The 18,599-nt window shown below is 54.2% G+C and overlaps 9 protein-coding genes across 9 annotated transcripts; 8 read left to right on the top strand and 1 right to left on the bottom strand.

Moving 5' to 3' along the window:
• Window positions 1–242: 242 nt before the first annotated feature.
• N7510_003054 (OSTA/TMEM184 family protein) lies at window positions 243–2,084 on the top strand (the record flags this gene model as incomplete). The annotated part of the gene is made up of 6 exons (XM_056974981.1): window positions 243–288; window positions 346–496; window positions 571–868; window positions 924–1,049; window positions 1,103–1,252; window positions 1,314–2,084. 6 exons carry the CDS (start codon window positions 243–245, stop codon window positions 2,082–2,084), a joined length of 1,542 nt encoding a protein of 513 aa, XP_056834937.1.
• A 465-nt stretch (window positions 2,085–2,549) lies between these two features.
• Window positions 2,550–3,904, bottom strand: N7510_003053 (COP9 signalosome complex subunit 6; the record flags this gene model as incomplete). Its single annotated transcript, XM_056974980.1, has 3 exons — window positions 2,550–3,016; window positions 3,090–3,575; window positions 3,643–3,904. The coding sequence occupies 3 exons, from the start codon at window positions 3,902–3,904 to the stop codon at window positions 2,550–2,552; spliced, it is 1,215 nt and encodes a 404-aa protein (XP_056834936.1).
• Window positions 3,905–4,078: 174 nt separating this feature from the next.
• N7510_003052 (uncharacterized protein) lies at window positions 4,079–6,034 on the top strand (the record flags this gene model as incomplete). The annotated part of the gene is made up of 1 exon (XM_056974979.1): window positions 4,079–6,034. The coding sequence occupies one exon, from the start codon at window positions 4,079–4,081 to the stop codon at window positions 6,032–6,034; it is 1,956 nt and encodes a 651-aa protein (XP_056834935.1).
• A 263-nt stretch (window positions 6,035–6,297) lies between these two features.
• On the top strand, window positions 6,298–9,466 carry N7510_003051 (uncharacterized protein; the record flags this gene model as incomplete). Its single annotated transcript, XM_056974978.1, has 7 exons — window positions 6,298–6,405; window positions 6,464–6,710; window positions 6,760–7,141; window positions 7,415–7,562; window positions 7,621–7,796; window positions 7,845–7,943; window positions 7,999–9,466. The coding sequence occupies 7 exons, from the start codon at window positions 6,298–6,300 to the stop codon at window positions 9,464–9,466; spliced, it is 2,628 nt and encodes an 875-aa protein (XP_056834934.1).
• Window positions 9,467–9,685: 219 nt separating this feature from the next.
• On the top strand, window positions 9,686–10,671 carry N7510_003050 (electron transfer flavoprotein subunit beta/FixA family protein; the record flags this gene model as incomplete). The annotated part of the gene is made up of 3 exons (XM_056974977.1): window positions 9,686–9,742; window positions 9,878–10,529; window positions 10,589–10,671. The coding sequence occupies 3 exons, from the start codon at window positions 9,686–9,688 to the stop codon at window positions 10,669–10,671; spliced, it is 792 nt and encodes a 263-aa protein (XP_056834933.1).
• Window positions 10,672–11,686: 1,015 nt separating this feature from the next.
• Window positions 11,687–14,041, top strand: N7510_003049 (lipid-binding SYLF domain-containing protein; the record flags this gene model as incomplete). The annotated part of the gene is made up of 1 exon (XM_056974976.1): window positions 11,687–14,041. The coding sequence occupies one exon, from the start codon at window positions 11,687–11,689 to the stop codon at window positions 14,039–14,041; it is 2,355 nt and encodes a 784-aa protein (XP_056834932.1).
• Window positions 14,042–14,732: 691 nt separating this feature from the next.
• N7510_003048 (YbhB/YbcL family Raf kinase inhibitor-like protein) lies at window positions 14,733–15,335 on the top strand (the record flags this gene model as incomplete). Its single annotated transcript, XM_056974975.1, has 2 exons — window positions 14,733–14,856; window positions 14,935–15,335. The coding sequence occupies 2 exons, from the start codon at window positions 14,733–14,735 to the stop codon at window positions 15,333–15,335; spliced, it is 525 nt and encodes a 174-aa protein (XP_056834931.1).
• A 443-nt stretch (window positions 15,336–15,778) lies between these two features.
• On the top strand, window positions 15,779–16,436 carry cp1 (putative carboxypeptidase S1; the record flags this gene model as incomplete). The annotated part of the gene is made up of 3 exons (XM_056974974.1): window positions 15,779–15,799; window positions 15,880–16,113; window positions 16,209–16,436. The coding sequence occupies 3 exons, from the start codon at window positions 15,779–15,781 to the stop codon at window positions 16,434–16,436; spliced, it is 483 nt and encodes a 160-aa protein (XP_056834930.1).
• A 619-nt stretch (window positions 16,437–17,055) lies between these two features.
• N7510_003046 (putative DnaJ domain protein Psi) lies at window positions 17,056–18,292 on the top strand (the record flags this gene model as incomplete). Its single annotated transcript, XM_056974973.1, has 3 exons — window positions 17,056–17,203; window positions 17,262–17,935; window positions 17,996–18,292. 3 exons carry the CDS (start codon window positions 17,056–17,058, stop codon window positions 18,290–18,292), a joined length of 1,119 nt encoding a protein of 372 aa, XP_056834929.1.
• Window positions 18,293–18,599: the final 307 nt, after the last annotated feature.

Raw genomic sequence — 18,599 nt, 5'->3', positions numbered from 1 at the left:
CAAGCCAAGCCCTACCAGGCCCCCAAAATAGGCACCAGCGCCCCTAAAAAGACTTCGAGTGAACTGTTATTGTTATGCCTGGGGCGCCTAACTCCTCCGAGTGAATCCTTCCTCGTGCCCTTGAACAAACAAGTCGTTCGTGGCGGTGGCGTTCTTTATCCTCTCCCGTCGATAAGAGATAAACAGAAAATCCTCCCTCCACCAACCCCTGTCTCAGAGACAGCCATCACACACCAGCCAGAATGGGGAGCTGGACGGTGTGCAATGCCACCTTGGAGAATGCGACAAGTATGTCGTTTGTTCATCTCGCCCGAGAAAGGGCCAGCCAGGCTAACGTGGTAACAGTCAACGAAGCCCCTCTGTGGGATGGCGGCATCACCTTCCACCGTCTCAGCGAGTTGGTCGGCGCTGTGTTCGCCCTCGTCGCCTGCGCCGTGTCGTTCTTCCTGATCATGGGCCATGCAACCCACTACAGCAAGCCGGAAGAACAGCGACAGTAAGTGCCTGTCTGCCCCCTGAACGCGCGTGGGATGCATCGCGTCGACTAACCTTGTCCCTTTCCTGTCGCAGCATCATCCGCATCTTGTTCATGGTCCCCATCTACTCCCTCGTCGCATGGCTGAGCATCTACTTCTACCACTACGCCGTCTATTTCGAGGTGATCGGCGACTGCTACGAAGCCTTCTGTATCTCTGCCTTCTTCGCCCTCCTGTGTCACTACATCGCTCCCGACCTGCACAGCCAGAAGGATTATTTCCGTGGGGTCCAGCCAAAGCCGTGGCTTCTCCCAGTGAGTTGGTTCGGCGCCTGCTGTGGTGGACAGCGTGGGATCTGGAGGAATGCTCGGAACGGCCTGACTTGGTTCAACGTATGCCTACCTGTGTGAAACGTCGGTGGTTCGGAATATAGGTTGACACTTACAGATTGTCTGGGTCGGCGTCTTCCAATATTGTGTTATGCGCGTCTTGTTCACCATTGTTGCGGTGGCCAGTGAGGCGGGTGACCGTTACTGCCAGGACTCGCTCAGCCCGGCCTTTGCGCATGTTTGGGTATGTCCGCTCTGAACTCCAAGATTGGCATCGATGGATTGACATGATTATAGGTCGTGACCTTTGAGTCGATCTCTGTCTCGATTGCGATGTACTGCCTGATCCAATTCTACCACCAAGTGAGCAAGGATATCAAGGAGCACCGTCCCTTTCTCAAAATTCTCTCCATCAAGCTGGTCATTTTCCTTTCCTTCTGGCAGTTGGTGAGTGCACCCGGGGAGATCATGCCCGCACCCGCGGGAGCTACGAACTGACACTTTGTAGATCGTTATCGACTTGCTCGTCTCGGCAGGCGCTATCAAGGGGACTAAAAAGATCCAGGTCCCGGACCTCAAATATGCATTGCCCGAGCTACTGATCAACATCGAGATGGCGCTTTTCGCGGTCCTGCACATCTGGGCCTTCTCCTTCCGACCGTACGCCACCAGCCCGGCCGGCGAGGTGAGCGATTTCTATGGCAATGGCAAAGTGACCTACGAGGGTGGCAAGTTCGGCGTCAAAGCGTTAATAGATGCAATGAACCCATTCGACCTCATCGCAGCCATTGGCCGCGGTTTCCGTTGGCTTTTCATCGGCCGTAAGAACCGCAAGCTGGACCCCAGTTACCGTCGTCCCCACGACACCATCGGACTCCAGCCCACTGACGAACCGACGGAGCTCGGCACTGCCTATGCGGGCGCCGGTACCGACATGTCTGGTGGCCGCACCGGTCGCTACGGGTCCTCGCCAGACGAGGAGGGCGAGATCCTTCTTTCTCACGCGCAGCCCAACCCCGAAGGCGACCACTTGGGTCCTTCCTCCTACCCCTACGAACTTGACGATGGAGTCCACGACCACCCTGCCCGCTACTACGGCCAGGGCGCCGCCTCGCCTTACGACGACTCAGAACTCCACAACCCGGAGTATCCGGCCGGCGGCACGGCGATGAATCCTTACCCAGATAATGGGCCCTTACGCGAACAAGTCCCCATGCCTATTCCAGATCCTTACCGGCCGCCGCCACCGTACCCGGAGAACGAGAGCCACCAATCATGATTTCACAGCAATGGATTAATACCCTTCTGCCACCATTTTTTGATACTATTATTTCTTATGGTTTCCTCGAAGCTTGCGAAGAGGCTCCAAGATATTTTGTTTTTGTGTTCGCCTTCGTTTTCGCTGCGTTTCATTGGACACCAATACCCATCTTCTCTTTCTTTCTTGATATTATTTTTTTATGAAGTCGTCTCGTGTTTTTGCATCGAGGTGCATTTGATGTCTGTCATGCGGGGTTTCTCTTTGGTCAAAGTGTGTACTGATTATAGACTGCGGTTTGGGTGTGGGATGATATGGGGCTTCTATTTATACTGAACCGAACAAAAGACTTTTTTGATACTTCATCCTCGCACTAAGAGAATTTCACAGGCATAAGAAGAAAGATAGTTAAATTCGTGATCTCGTCTAGATGGATATGTCATAACAAGCAAGCCCAGCACAACCTATACTACCCCATCGAAAATGCTAGGAATACATCCCAGCAGCAGCCGCCCCTGGCCCACCCATGCCCTGCGCAAAGAGCTCCTCCTCAAAGCGACCCTGCATGAGAGCAGGATTCTTGCGTGCAGAACTAGTCTGGCGCGCACTCTGCACAATAGCCGACTTGCGACCAAGCTCGCGCATGGCCTTGACGTTCTCACCGAGCTGGCCCAGAAGCGAAATCAGGAGGACGTCGTTGCTCTGTGAGAGGACGTCGACGGAGAGGGGACCGTGTTCCTGTGGAGAGAGGATAGAGAGGTGGGAGAGGAGGGAGTTGATGTTGCGGAGGATTGGGTGGGAGAGCTGTGTGGATTGCGTTCCTTCTTTGTTGTTGGGTGTGTCTGAGCTAGGAGCGTCTGCCGAGGAGATGCTGGAGACGTAGGACTTTATGAGCGAGATGCGGGATTCAAGAGTGCGGATTGCGTTGAGGCGGGTGTTGAGGCTTGATATTACTGCGGTGAGAAATACAGTGTTAATTAGCTGAGGTGATAGAGAGTAGGACCCTCTTCGGGAAGAGCAACATACACTCTTCCTCTTCCTGCGAGAGCTCAGGTTGCACGCTCTTCTCGGCTCCCTGCTTCGAAGCTGTATCCGGTTTCTGCTGTTTCAACCCGGAAGCCTCCTGGGCCGGAATATCATTCGCAGCAGTGCCAGATGATTTGGCAATGGTGTCAATCCCGATCATTTCAGCCTCCGCCGTCTCGACAGTATGTGGCAACTCGCGGAACCGGATGTTCAGCTGGGGCTCCTCTCCATCCACCTGCATCTCCTTCGCTGAATCGGTGGCATTCTCGCCCTCGTACACGCTCTCGTAGACGGTCAGTGGCAGCTTGGCAGTGTGTGTCTCTGATTGCAGCTGGGATGGGTGGAAGGCTAGGAAGACGGCGGACTCGTTGTAGTCCTGGAGAAGCTGTCGGTGGAGCGGAAGGTGTGAGGCATCGGGTCCGGTCGATGGAGCCGTTGACCACCAGCCCACTATATCGAGAGGCGGAGCTTTATGCACATCCTTGACTGTAGATGGTGTTATCAGTATGGATACGAGCGAAGTGGGGGGTTGGTGTCTGTCGACACTACTGACACTGCTTTACTCGCTCTTCGAACCATGCCTCAGGTAGAAGAACCTCGCCGTTGGGACCGTTTGTCGTTGGGCACTCGAATGCATGCTCCAATGTTATCTCGCGCCCATTCTGCTGGCCGAGCAGAGCACCCACGACGGGGCCTTGTTGCTGGCGAGCGGCGTGACGGGTGATGTGGTCGGAGACGGTGAGGAGAACGAGGGGATGAAGTGAGATATGAAGACCCGAGTCGGACGACTTTTGAGAGAGCAGTGAGTTCTCCATGATTGAGTCGAGTCTGTCTGTCTGTCTGGCTGGCTGTCCAGAGTTGAACGTCAGGGCGGTATGCTCTCTGTTTGGCCTGTTTGACTGCTGCCTCAGGCACCAACCGAATCAGCTTCCCCCGCTGAACCAGCGTCCGATTTCAACACAAGCCACGACGATCTCGTGTCAGTCGCCATGGCTGTTCCTTCGTGCTTCGAGGAGGTCAAGACTCACCTTGCCCAGGTCCAGGAGGACCCCTCCACGCCCTTAGACATCGCTCTCATCGACAAATTAAAGCTGCAGCTGGTTGAATCCACTCCGCCCACCGTCGCCGCCACCCTCTTATCGCAGATCTCAGCTCTGCTCCCCGTCCTCCAAGAAGACCCAGAGCCTCTGACAACCTTAGGGATAAAGGCCACGATTCCCTTCAGCTTCACCGACCTCCGCGTCATTGATCCTCCCATCGACTTCGTCGCAGGCTTCAAGGCACCTTCCCCGCCGATCAACCTGCTCGCTCTATCCCTGCTAGGCAAGGCAGGACAAGCATCCAGCGATGCGGCCATAGTCTCGGGAGACTCGGATCTGATAGTATCGCTTGTGGAGCTGTGGCTGTCGACTTCCTCGGCTGCTGTCGCGCAGGCGGCACTCGACACGCTATGGGCGCTTCTCGAGGTCGACTTGGCTAGTCCCCTCGAGACGGAGGAATATGACCACACCGCCCAGAATGTCCATGCGGGACAGGGGCTGATGTGGCGGCGGGTATTCACGGATAAGGATGTCTACGGACTTCTCTTTGGCCTGTGCAGCCTCAAGGACGATGCACCAGGGGATCTGAGCAAGCGCAACCGGACCGTGGCCCAGGCCAGGCTTATGGTCTTCCTCACAAAAGCTGGAGGCGTGCGGTGGGACATAATATCGCAGTCCCAGGTGCCAGATATCGAAGCAAAGTACGACAGCAGCAGCCTGCTCCACTTCGCCGCCTGCCAGATGGTCGATCAGAGCGACGTGTTGATGCATATGACTTTGCTGAATTTCTTCCGTGACTTGTTGGAGATTGATGCCCCCGGCCTCGTAGCCCGGAGCTATGTACAGTCTGCATCAACCTTTTCATCACCCGCGCTTGACTTTTTGAGCTCCCAGAAGCTCCACCGGAAGGTGTTGGAATACTACCTTGATGAATCGAAGTTAGATGTGGTGGATGCTCGCTTTCTCGCTGGACCGGTCATGGTTTATGTGGCACGATATGCCGAGTCATACCCCAATCACCTCTTACAGAATCCTCCTCCACTTCTTGATGGGATCATCTCGCGCATTAATCGAGCTCTCGCCATTCCCTCTGCTCAATGGGCACACGGTGAAGCCCCCGCCGGACATCTCGCTGTCTTGGCCTCGCTGCCGCGAGTGCTGCTTGTGGAGGCTGGCAAGCATGGTGCAAATCCGATTCTGAAAATCCCCACCACGCCTCCGAATGAAGAAGCCTTGAATGCATTGGGCAAGATCTTCCGTGGTCCACTCCGCACGGAAATGTCTGATTCAATGGATCTCAACACGTCCGGTCAAACCCCAACAGACTGGCAGCACGAAGCAGCCGCAGCGCGCGTGCTTTACTTCCTCTACTTGAACAACCGACCTACCTTTTGGTCTGACGTTGTGGCAGCCGCGGATATCATGGCGATGAAGGATGTCGCTCTGGCAGCAATCAATTTCATGAAGGCCGTCGTTATCGCCAACTGGCAGCCATTACCTCCTGCATCTCACGTGTCTAATGCCTCCTCGTCCCGGTACCAATTGCCAGCAGAAGAGAGTCTCGGTCAAGTATCCCCCGCCAGCAGCGGACTGCTACCTATATCCGGGGCATGGGCTACGCTCACTCCGCCGGCACTGACAACACTGCTACCTTACCTGTTCAAACCACCGAAATCATACGCGGATTTTGTGGGTGGTGGTGCGGGTGATTCTCAGAATGCAGTGTGGAAGGTGGCGACTGCTAAGCACGACGTACTAGTGGCACTGTATAGCCAGCTTCGTGAGCAGGGCGGGCAGATGGAAGGATTTGAAGATATTATGCGGACCCTGCGGCAGCGGGTGAACGAAGGACCGTGGGGACCAGTCACTGGCGGCGCCAACCAGGTAGAGGCTGTCGGACTATGATCTACGAGACTGTATTAATCCATCTCTGTTCTGGCAAACTTGCTGTGGTTCATTATTATTCCTATTGTAGTAGATCTTATCGGGGGGAACCCTAAGCCCTACTTTCCCGTTCTAGGCCATGGCGGTGAATCACTCCGCCATCTTTTTCTCCCTCCAACCAGACCGAACTACTCGACGACTTGCTCCAGAACAATAATAATGGTGATGTAAGACTTTTCATACCTTACTCTATCTCCTCCGACCATCCTCCTCAACCACCAACCATGTCCCGCTTCGGCGCCAAAAAGGGCCCGCGCATGCCCGGCGCCGAGTTCACCTTCGACGCGGATCCAGGCCGCGAACCAGTCAACGCTCCCACGCCTCTCTACCCGGTATGCCTCAACCGCAACCCTTTTTATGCCGGTTGCTAAAACTAACTCGGCCGTTTAGAAATACGTCGTCCCCTTCAATCGGAAATTAACCCCCCTCGAACAAAAACAGGTAGATCTCTACCGGGACGCCCGCGCACGGGTTCATGAAGGACCGTACTACTCCGTCGTCGACGCGGCGTCTTTAACAGCCAAGAAAGGAAGCGCCGCGCGTGCAAACTTCGATGCCTTCCACGGCATGCCTACATTCTCGAGTCGGTATCTGAAGAAACCGCGGACGCTGCCGAAGATGAATGAACGGCCTTATGGTGAGCATACATAGCATGGCATTCTTCAGTAATGTCTATGATTATACAGAGCAGAGACTAATGGGTGGACGGACGACAGTCATGAAACTCTTCCCCCGTGAGCTCTGGCAAACCCTCCAACCAAACTTCCAGCCCGGCGCAACGATGGACGGCTACGTGCCCCAGAAGCGAGTCGGTCTCAAGCGCGGATTCGAAGATGATGAGGACGATGCTGTGGATGATGCTGCGGCGAAGCGGCGAGCAGCTGGTGGCGGTGGAGATGAAGAGGAAGTTGATGCGGACGCGGATGAGAGGGATGTTTTGGATGGAGACGAGGAACCAGAGGATGAGATTGTGGACGATGACTTTGAGGATGATGATGATGAAATGGGAGGCGACTATAATGCGGAACAATACTTTGATGGTGGTGATGATGAGTTTGGGGATGATGGGTTTGGGGATGGGGGAGGAGGAGGTGATGAAGAGACTTATTGATATTGAGATACCCTTGCTTGCATCTTGGTTGAACTACTCAGCCGAGCGATTCCATTGGAGCTATTTTTATTTTTTCTATTCCCATCTTGCGCCTGCGCCAGATCGACCCTCACATAAATATACACATGTAGGCGATGTCGGTCCTGGATGACGTCAGCCGCTCGGCGAAATCGGCATGAACTTATCGTGCGTTGCTGTTTTTTCTCCCTTGTGCACCAGTCGAGACGCAGCATGAGCAGTCCTCAGCAGTTGCGTTCAGCACTCATCCTCTATGGCTCTGAGACCGGCAATGCGCAAGAGGTGGCTGAGGAATTGGGGGCCCTGACCGAACGCCTCCGATTCGCGACGCATGTGTGCGAGTTGAATCAGTCCAGCCCGGTATGTGGTCCTCCTTTCTATTACGATATCGTTGAGACTAACTGAATCATGGATATAGGAAGCGCTGCTCTCCTATTCCATCACCATATTTGTCGTCTCGACCACTGGCCAGGGTGATCTTCCTGCGAATGCGCGGACATTCTGGAAGTCGTTACTGTTGAAGCGGCTGCCGGCCACATATCTGGAGGGAGTCAATTTTGCCTCTTTTGGACTGGGTGATAGTTCCTATCCGAAGTATGTTCCTGCATAGACTTTGAGGTTCTATATTGACAGGAAGCACAGGTTCAATTGGGCAGGGCGCAAGCTCTATAAGAGATTGTTGCAGCTAGGCGCGAATGACACTTACCCGCCAGGTGAAGCTGACCAACAACATCCTGAAGGGTCAGTACTTTCTCCTCCATCAATTGGCATAGCTAACTTCTTTCCTATTGAACAGACTCGAAGGCACAGTCATACCATGGATGGCGGGATTTCGGAAGCATTTGCTGGACAGACATCCGCTTCCCACGGGGCAACATCCAATCCCAGATGATGTTCAACTGCCGCCGAAATGGATCTTACGTCCGAATGAAGGCGAACCTTGTAGCGCTGCAGAGAACCCCCCAGTTGCAGAGAGATCCGCTACGCTGCTCCACCTGGACCACGATACCAGACCCCTTCCACACACTCTCTCTGCCACATTAGTCGAGAATCAACGGGTGACGCCACCCAATCACTGGCAGGATGTTCGGCACATCTGTCTGACTGTGCCTGAATCTGTCTCCTACGTCCCTGGTGATATGATCGCTATTACTCCCAAGAGTGTCCCGGCCGATGTCCAAACCCTTATTGACTTGATGGGCTGGAACGAGCAAGCAGACCGACTGATCTCGCTCGTTCCTACTGGAAATATCCCAGCACCTCCTCCAATCCCCGATCTCGACTCCTACCCCAACCTCACCTTACGCATGCTCCTCACCGACTACCTCGACCTCAAAGCCATACCCCGGCGATCCTTCTTTTCCACAATTGCACACTACACAAACGATTCCATGCATAGAGAGCGGCTATTAGAATTTACCAACCCGGAGTATCTTGACGAACTCTGGGACTACACGACGCGGCCTCGGCGCAGTATCTTGGAGGTACTGCACGAGTTCGACTCGGTCAAGATCCCCTGGGAGCATGCGGTATCGGTACTGCCCGTCGTGCGAGCGCGCCAGTTTAGTATCGCCAGCGGTGGAGAGCGGAAACGTACACCAGGTGGCCACACACAGTTCGAGCTGCTCGTCGCCATTGTCAAGTACCAGACCGTGATCAAGCGGATCCGGGAAGGCGTCTGCACCAAGTACTTGTCCGTGCTGCAGCCCGGCAGCACACTACGGGTGCAGCTCCAACGCGGCGGTCTCAACTCCTCCGTTCAGCAGCTCACCGGCGCAACCGTGCTCATCGGCCCCGGAACCGGCGTGGCGCCGCTGCGGTCAATGCTATGGGAGAAAGCGGCGCTTGTGAAAGCCTACCGCGAGCAGAACCCCGGCGTCGACCCCCCAATTGGACCTACCATCTTGTTATATGGCGGGCGCAACCACACGGCCGATTTTTTCTTCCAGGAGGACTGGGAAGAGCTCCGTGGTCTGGTGCAATTGCAGGTGTTGACTGCCTTCTCCCGCGACCAGCCGCAGAAGGTCTACGTGCAGGATACCATCCGGCAGCATTTCGGGCTGTTCTTCCAGCTCCTGCATGACATGGAAGGGTCGGTGTATATCTGCGGCTCCTCGGGCCATATGCCCCAGGCCGTCCGGGAGGCGCTCATTGAGACGTTCCAACATGGAGGCACGTCGGGACATCCATTCAATCGGTCCCAGGCGGAGGAGTACCTGATCGGAATGGAGAAGAGCGGGCGGTACAAGCAGGAGACGTGGTAGTTAATTCCATCCCGTAAAGGTCATCAGCATGATCATCGCATAATTTAGTCCCCCCATACCTGGTAGGAGTATAACAAGCATAACCTCGGCAGGCCCCCAGGGCGGTGAGGCTATACTCGGGCGGCGTCGGCGATTTGACTCGGTTCCCTCTTTCTCTCCCACTTCTCTCCATCGTCTCGAGAGCAATTGTTCCCCGACTGCTCGTTCCCTTCATTCACCATGGCCAGTAAAGGTTTACGGATATTGGTGCCCGTCAAGCGGGTCATCGACTACGCGGTAAGTCATTTTCTCTCCGGCCGGTCGGTCGGTCAGTTGTGCACCAAGCCCACCGATGCTGTCACAGGACCACCCCATCGACATTGAAATTGTGAAATTCATCAAGCCCGAATGCTAACACTGCCTGCTCTCCAGATCAAGCCCCGAATCAACAAAGCCCAAACGGGGGTCGAAACCGCCGGGGTCAAGCACTCCCTGAACCCATTCGACGAGCTCTCCATCGAAGAAGCCGTCCGGCTGCGCGAGCGCAAGGGCCCCCTGAAAGTCGAGTCGATCCTGGCTCTATCAGCCGGCGGCCCCAAATGCGCCGACACGCTGCGCACAGCGATGGCCATGGGCGCTGACAAGGCGTTCCACATCGACGTCCCCGAGGGATCGGGCGACGGCGGGCCCGAGCCGCTCACGATCGCCAAGCTACTGCGCAGCGTCGTCGAGAAAGAGGACATTAACATGGTTCTGCTGGGGAAGCAGGCTATCGATGGCGACCAGGGTCAGACGGGCCAGATGCTTGCCGGGCTGTTGGGCTGGCCGCAGGCTACGCAGGCGAGTAAGGTTGAGGTTAAGGATGAGGCTGGGACGGTGGAGATTACCCATGAGGTTGATGGAGGTGTTGAGACGCTGCGGACGAAGTTGCCGATGGTTATCACGACGGATCTGCGTCTGAATGAGCCACGGTATGCTAGTCTGCCGAATATTATGAAGGCGAAGAAGAAGCCGCTTGAGAAGAAGACGCTTGCCGACTTTGGGGTTGAGGATACCCGGCGGTTGAAGACGCTGAAGGTTACCGGTATGTTGTTGTTTCTCTTTCACTGCTGGGGTGCTCTCCCGCTGACTGGTCTCTCGCAGAACCCCCACCACGCACGGGCGGCGGCAAGGTCGAGGATGTCGATGGTCTGGTGTCCAAGCTGAAAGAACTGGGTGCGCTGTAGGAGTGTGTATATACCATCTTTTTCTTCTCTCATAGTGTGATCGACTATACAACCCAGAATGGTCTAGCCTCACCTGGTCACATGATCACCTTATTTGTACCAGGAACCATTATTGCCATCCCGCCTGAATGAACCTAGAGAGCCCTCGAAGCCGACCGTCTGAACTCGAATCGGCTGCAATCCTAGTCATATGGCTCTTGACTGGTAGGTATTTCGGCGTCGTGACGGACGCGTAGTTGGTAATAGCCCTGGTCTAGATCCTTCCCGCTTTTGGCTCATTTAATGGAGGGGCGGTGGGGGTGATCTATTGGAGACAACTATATAGCCTAGCTAGTTCGAGGGAAGTGTGATCGAAGACAGAGCAATCAACGACAATGAGAATAATAATAATATTAACAATGGCATTATGGCTATTATGTAGAAAGTCGACAATTATGTATGTCTACCTAATCCCTTGCTCCCGCAAGTCGATGACGTCCACGCCGTTCAACGGATCCACGGCGCCACTCGGGCCTACTTGACCATCTTCTGTCTGCCGTCTGACCCGATCAGTATTAACTAACCCGCCTGCCTCCTGGAATTTCCGGCAGTACAAGATACACATCATCAGGTACCCTTGACTTCCCAAGGTGATCGATCCCTTCCTTCACTTCCTTCCTGTCGACCGTCCTCCCGTCAGCGGACTATATCACGCAACATCATCTGTTTTGCCATCATTATTCCCAGCCACCCGTCCGTCGTTGTTTTCACGGTAACCATCAGTTTCATAATATACAAACCCATCATCACCCTCACTCACACATTCCCCGCCACATTCCGGCCACCCGCCGATCCTAGATTCCTGCATCCCGACTCGCTCGCGCGCGCCATTCCAACCCATCGAGCGAGAAATCTCGGGGAGAGAGCGCCCTCCCACGCCTGCTGTTCGCAGGAGGGCTTCGACCGTGTCCTGTCTCTCGATCGGCACTAACGTCCGCACGTTTCTCAGTCAGCCCACCATCCCAACCAACTCAAGATGCCGCCCTTCAGCTGGGACAAGACCAAGGACTACTCGAAGCGCGGCTTCGACAAAGCATGGCACACCGTCGACAAGCTCGGCGGCCCCGTCAACCGGCTCTCCAACCGCCTCGGCGCCGAGGCCTTCTGGCCCATGTCCATCGACAAAGAGAGCGACAAGGCCGCGCGCATCCTGCGTAGCTTCTGTAAGGATGGCTTCTATGCCCCCGAGTCGGAGGTGACGACCGATGACCAGGGCAAGATTAATCGGCCCAAGGGCAAGCAGCGCGTTATCAAGAAGATTCCCTCCGATGTCGTGAAGCAGGCCAAGGGGATTGCGGTGTTCACTACGATGCGCACCGGTCTCTGGATGAGCGGGTCGGGTGGGAGTGGTGTGCTTCTTGCGCGGATACCCGAAACTGGTGAATGGAGTCCGCCGTCTGGGATTATGTTGCACACCGCCGGCATTGGGTTCTTAGCTGGTGTCGATATATATGATTGCGTGGTGATTATCAATACAGTCGAGGCGCTCGATGCCTTCAAGAAGGTGCGCTGTACACTGGGCGGCGAGATCAGTGCCGCTGCTGGGCCAGTTGGTATGGGCGGCGTGCTGGACTCCGAGGTACACAAACGCCAAGCGCCGATTTGGACTTACATGAAGAGCAAAGGTCTCTATGCCGGAGTGGCCGTCGACGGGACCATTGTCATCGAGCGCACTGACGAGAACGAGCGGTTTTATGGAGAACGCCTCTCAGTCACCGAGATTCTGGCCGGCAAAGTCAGACATCCGCCCGACTCTATCAACACACTCCTAGAAACCATCAAGGCAGCACAAGGCGACGGCGACGTCGACGTAAGTCTAGTCGCGCCGGCGGGCGAAACACCTGGTGACATCGAGCTGCCTGATAATGATGGTCAACCGTTTGGCGTGCCGGCCGAAGACGACCCTGACCCGTACGGAGTGAAAGCGCTGGAGGCCGAGGGCCTGTTCATCCGGGAGGCCGGCACCAAGGTGAGGCCAAGCCTTGATGTTTTTGAGTTCCGACCACACCACAACAGCCCCGTGTTCACCACGCTCTCGCGGCGCAGCGCGGACAGCTCGCCGCGGAATAGCTGGCGCACCGGCAGCTGGCGCGCGAGCGTCCAGAGCTACACGAGTGCAGACCGTGCTACCCAAACTGATGACGCTCCGCTAACTGCGCCAACATCAGTAAGCCGAGCATCCTCCCGCAGCGCGAAGGCGGAGTCGACCGAGCTTGCGGCACAACCGAGCCCGTGGGATGAGGATCCCGCCCGTTGGGATACTGGGGAAGAGAAAGAGCAGGATGACGAAAAAGTGGATGGTACGAAGGAAATCGACTCCGAGGATGACCTGGAAGTGCACGAAGTGAGCAACGCTACCGTCAGTAAGCAGGAGGCTGTCGTGACTACGCCGACCCGGGTGGAAGAGGAATCCAGCGACTCCAAGCTCATGTCGCCCACTTTCACTCGTGCTCGCCTGGTCACCATCCCGAAGACAAAGCGTCCCACGCCGCCGCCACTGCCTCCCCGCCATCCGCAGCACATCTGGGGTTCGGAATCCAGCCAGGATTCCACTTCTCCAACCGGCCTCTCGCACTCCAGTCGCAGCACCGAACCCACCGAAGCCAACGAGCGTTCTGAGTCTGTTGAGCCTGTCGAACCTGTTGAGCCTGTCAATGATCTTCCTTCCAATGTTAAAAATCTGCAGGTCAGCTCAGCTCTTCCTGCCGTTACCGATGAAGATCTTGATGAAGACAATATGGAGTCCCACGAGCGTTCTGAGTCTGCTGAACCTGTCGAACCTGTCAATGACCTTCCTTCCAATGTGAAAACACTGCAGGTCAACTCAGCTCTTCCTGCCGTTACCGATGAAGACCTTGATGAAGACGATATGGAGTCCAACGAGCGTTCTGAGTCTGCTGAGCCTGTCGAACCTGTTGAGCCTGTCAATGACCTTCCTCCCAATGTGAAAACACTGCAGGTCAGCTCAGCTCTTCCTGCCGTTACCGATGAAGATCTTGATGAAGACGATATGGAGTCCATTCCTGAGACACCGCTTGACATGGACGAGTTCCACTCTGTTGATGGTGATCACGAGTCGGATGTTGAAGACGCTACTATCGTGGAGGACCTCCCGACTGAACGGAAAGAGTCGGTTGAGACTGTCTCTCCAGACCAAGAGGAGGCTACAGCAGAACAAGCGCAAGCACATGAAGACAGACCCGAGACACCCAGTGAACTGCTTGACCACAAACTGGGAGAGATCCACATCGACGAGTCGCATCCCGACACGGAAGCTAACACCGATGCGGACAAGGATGTCACTAGCTCTGTCTCTGCCGAGACTGCTTAGGGTCAGAACTGTCTGTTTCTTGTCTTACCCGTTCCTTGTCATTTATGTCTTCATGATACCTCGTGCATACGGTTCTGGCTTTTGGAGTTTATTCATGGAAAAGTTCGGCGTGCTCTAACTACAAGCACCATCTCTTGAAGAGGGTTCCGGTTCATCTATGAAATTTCTAGCGTGCTGTGCATTATTGGGCGGTGGGGGATTTCTCGGTCATACAGGTTGGTTGGGTTGTGCCTCGATGAAGGTCTACTTTCTTCTATCGCGCTCTGGGGTATCTTTATCAGGATAGAGCGTAGTTCGTTACATATAGTCGATCTTGCTCTGAATTTCGGACTGTTTTCTCTGCGATGAGACACATTCATTCTGACATCATCACTTCGACTAGCAGCCAATACCCCTTTCAAACCCTATTCCCGACCCAATAGATAATAAACACCTGCTACCAACCTCCCTTCATCCCTTTCCCCTCATCATTACTGCCTTATCAGCTCCCTTAACATTTTCTTCTGTCGAAACCAGTGACAGAAACCTGAAAGATCGGCGTGGAGAAGCTCTCTTATCGCCGAGCTCTCCTCTAAACTCCGAGAGTCGGCAAAATCAACAAGGGAGGCCTTAATCCAATCTTAGTCTCTCTCGGTTTCTTTCTCCACCATCTCTCTCCCAGCAAAGTCTGTCTTCTCAGAAACTTGCAACAATGCCCTCCGAAAAAAGCGTCAAGGCCGCTCTCGCCCTCATCGAGAATGACAAGTCCAAGCTCCTGGGCTTGAAGGTGGGGCAGCACGCGAGCGTGGAGCCGGGACAGTATATCCCTCGAGCTGGTAAGTTTTTCTTCACCTACATATACCCTAGGCAATAATTATTCTTTCCCCCTATAATACTAACATGATACAATATAGACGCCCAATCCCCGCCAGCCTTATCCTTCCCCTCGGCATCCCCGACAAAAACCTACCTGGCAATCAGCCTCGACATCGACGCCCCCTTCCCTTCCTTCGACGTCCTCGGCCCAATCCTGCACTGGATTCAACCAAACGTGAAAGTGTCGGGCGAATCGCTGAGCACAGACGCCCCCTTCGTCGCGAACTATATCGGTCCCGCCCCGCCACCGGGTAGTTCCCCGCACCGGTATACCTTCTTCTTGTATGAGCAGCCCGAGGGCTTTGATTATAAGAAGTATGCGCCTGCAGACGGAAAGACGTTGGGGAATTGGAGTCGTATGCGCTACGATCTTGATGCGTGGGCCAAGGAGATTGGGTTGGGGGATGTGCTTGCTTTTAACTATTTTACTAGTAATTAGGCGAGGGCAGGCTAGTTAGGTGGATTTGTTGATGTGGGGTTGTCAAGGGGGTCCTTGTTCTTCTCGGGGGTTATTATCTGTCTTTTTGTGTTCTTGTTGGATTGGTAACTTGTCTGCGGATAGTCTCTGCTAATGACAATGAAGGTGCAATTGCTGACTCAATCCTATTGTGCTTCTTTCTCTGCTACCGTAGCTTTGCTCCTGCTAGTATACTTGATATGTGTTTTTTAAAAAAAAATTGAGAACGGGTGGTACTGGTATATATAGAGAGAGAGCTGCATTACATCCAAATATAACCCCCTACTGCAAACTCTTCCCCGATGGTACCCGTATACACTTTTAGATGACACTGTACCTAGTGGTTTTTTCTGTGGTAAAAGTCCCCAGATATTTGGCATTCCAAAGCCTACTTTACTCATACCCAGCTACAAGAACGATCAAGTATGTTGGACAAGCAGGTCGCCGTAGAAATAAGATTCGCAGATTGCTGGGATCGGCAGGGCGACCCGCAGCAGTTGTACGGCAATAATAACACCGTGTTCAGGCCTGTCAGGAGGCCGACGGCCTCTGCAGTAATGCAGTTGAGGATGCCTATGTCATGTACTCTGGGAGAGGCTCCTACGATATTTTGCACGTAGAGCTAGGTCCAATCCCGCCAAACTACTTCCTGGATTTTCTGAACCAGCACTGGGTGCAGCAGGCATTAGGTGTGCCCATCAACTATACTGAATCCTCGAACTACGCCTTCTCCGCAACGAGCGACTACCCACGTTCAGACGTGCAAGGGTACTCAATGACCTGGCGTATGTCCTGGATTCGGGGAGGCTCCCGTATACGGCGACCGGGACTACGACTGTAATTGGATTGGACTAGCACGGGAACTTTTCGTTCACTCATGTATACGAAGCCGGCCATGAGGTTCCTGCGTACCAGACCGAGACAGCATATGAGATCTTCTACCGCGCTCTGTTCAATCGGGATTTAGCAACGGGTAAAATGGACATTGTTGCCAATGGCTCCTATTTGATTCGAGGAACAGGTCCCCGAGAGCCCAGCGCTGGTGTGTTATATTCCTCTGAAACCGACGTGGACTGCAGATAAAACTGCCCGTGTGGTTAATGGCACTACGAGCATTCGGGATTATATTGTTGTGGAGGAGGGAGGTTGACCGGATGTGTACATCGTGGTAAGCAAGTGGGGCATGATGATGACATGGACCGGGAGCTGTCTGGTATAGTCGAACAAGCGTTAGAGAGACCATTGCATACAAGATAGAGTGATGGAGAGCGTTAGGTGTATGAGTGTAATTCAGTTCTCTTTTTGCTTCTTTCGTTCTTTTGCTTTTTCCGCATTCTCCCTCAACGCCATCAATACCGAATCTTCCAGAAGCTTCGACGACGTCACACGTCACTGCGCTTCTTCCCCACGCTCACCCGCTCACCTCACCGGTTTCTCTTCATTTCAACCGCTCCTCACTCACTACTAATTACCTCGGATCCTTCGCGTGTCCCGCTACACTACTCTGTTCACCATCCCCCTTCGTATCTCTAATCCCGCCCTCTTCTCTATCCCTTCCTACCGAACCCTACCGAACATTCTCCTCCCTTCGAGAACCCTCTCTTGCATGCGACCGGGTGGCCAGTTTCCAACCCTCGCTTTTAACTTCCCGCCTCACACTCAATTGCTCCCAACCTGACCTCTCATCCACACACCACACACCATGGTTGCCGAAACCAAATTGTACGATGCCTTGAGCATCAAACCCAGCGCGAGTCAGGATGAGATCAAGAAAGCCTATCGGAAAGCAGCATTGAAGTGGCACCCCGATAAGAACAAGGACAACCAGGATGCCGCAGAGAAGTTCAAAGGTATGATATTTCTCTATTCTGATGGTTAAGTAAGCACAACTAACTATGTATCGAACAGAGGTATCCCAAGCGTACGAAGTGTTGTCAGACCCCGAGAAACGCAAAGTCTACGACCAATTCGGCCTCGAGTATTTGCTCCGTGGCGGCCCTGCCCCTTCGCCTGGCGGTGGTGCCGGCCCCGGCGGCGGCGGCTTTGAAGGAGGTATGCCGGGAGGATTCTCTTCGTTCGGCGGCATGCCCGGCGGTGGAGGAGCGCGCACATTCCATTTCTCGACTGGACCCGGTGGTGGTGGCGGGTTTCGATTCAGCGCTGCGGATGATATCTTCCGCAACTTCGCCAAAGCCGGCGGCGGCGGGGGCTCGGGCCTTGACGAGGACGATATATTTTCGATGCTGAATGGAATGGGCGGCGGTGGCGGCGGTGGCTTCCGGACTGCTCGCCCAAGTAGCGGTGGTGGATTTGCGCAGAGTTCTCGCCGCGCACCGACACCTGAGCCTACTGTCATCGAGAAGGATCTGCCGTTGACTCTGGAGGAGATCTTTAACGGGACCACAAAGAAGGTGGTCACGAAGAGTAAGGCGTTTGATGCGAGTGGGAAGCGCAGTGTTCAGGACGTGACGCTGGAAGCTAACATCAAGCCTGGTCTGCGGGCTGGTTCGAAGATCAAGTACAAGAATGTTGGGGATCAAGAAGAAGGAGGTCGACAAGATGTGCACCTGATTGTCAAAGAGGTAGGTTCTTCCCATATGCTCGATTTGTTTGAGATATGAAACAAACTAACGATGTCACAGAAAGAGCACCCGGTCTTCAAGCGCGTCGGAGACAACCTCGTCGTCACGGTGGACCTCACTCTCAAGGAGGCCCTCACAGGCTGGGAGAAGATCGTGCGCACCATCGACGGCAAATCCATCCGCGTCCAGAAGCCTGGCCCCACACAGCCGGGCTTCGAGGAACACTATCCGGGTCAAGGCATGGTGGTCTCCAAGAAGCCCAGTGATCGCGGCGATCTGGTCGTGCGCGTCAATGTCAAGTTCCCCACCACCTTGACGGCACAGCAAAAGGAAATTCTCAAAGATGTCCTCCCATAGAACATTTGTGTTCTGGTCTTTTTTTTGCATATCTTCGGCGTTGGTGTGAGCGTGCAATAATTCTTGTCTTCTCGGAAGGGGTTGAAACAACGACAGCGATGAAATGAATATTATTTTTGTTCGACATGCAGAGACAGTGTGAAGCAGTTGGTTATTTTGCTGTAAAGTCCATTTGACTCCCTACCACATAGGAATGCAATAGTAAAGAATCCATTTAAACATGATCTATAAAAGTAAACATCAACAATCTACACTAAACCTATTTAGGCTCCGGCAGACCTCCACTTCACCCAAACATGAAATGCTT

The sequence above is a fragment of the Penicillium lagena genome, assembly GCF_028827675.1.
Source record: "Penicillium lagena strain IBT 129212 chromosome Unknown utg000002l_segment0_segment0, whole genome shotgun sequence".
Taxonomy (NCBI): Eukaryota; Fungi; Ascomycota; class Eurotiomycetes; order Eurotiales; family Aspergillaceae; genus Penicillium; species Penicillium lagena.
The sequence above is the reverse complement of the archived record's forward strand: the minus strand, read 5'-3'. Positions and strand labels throughout refer to the sequence as shown.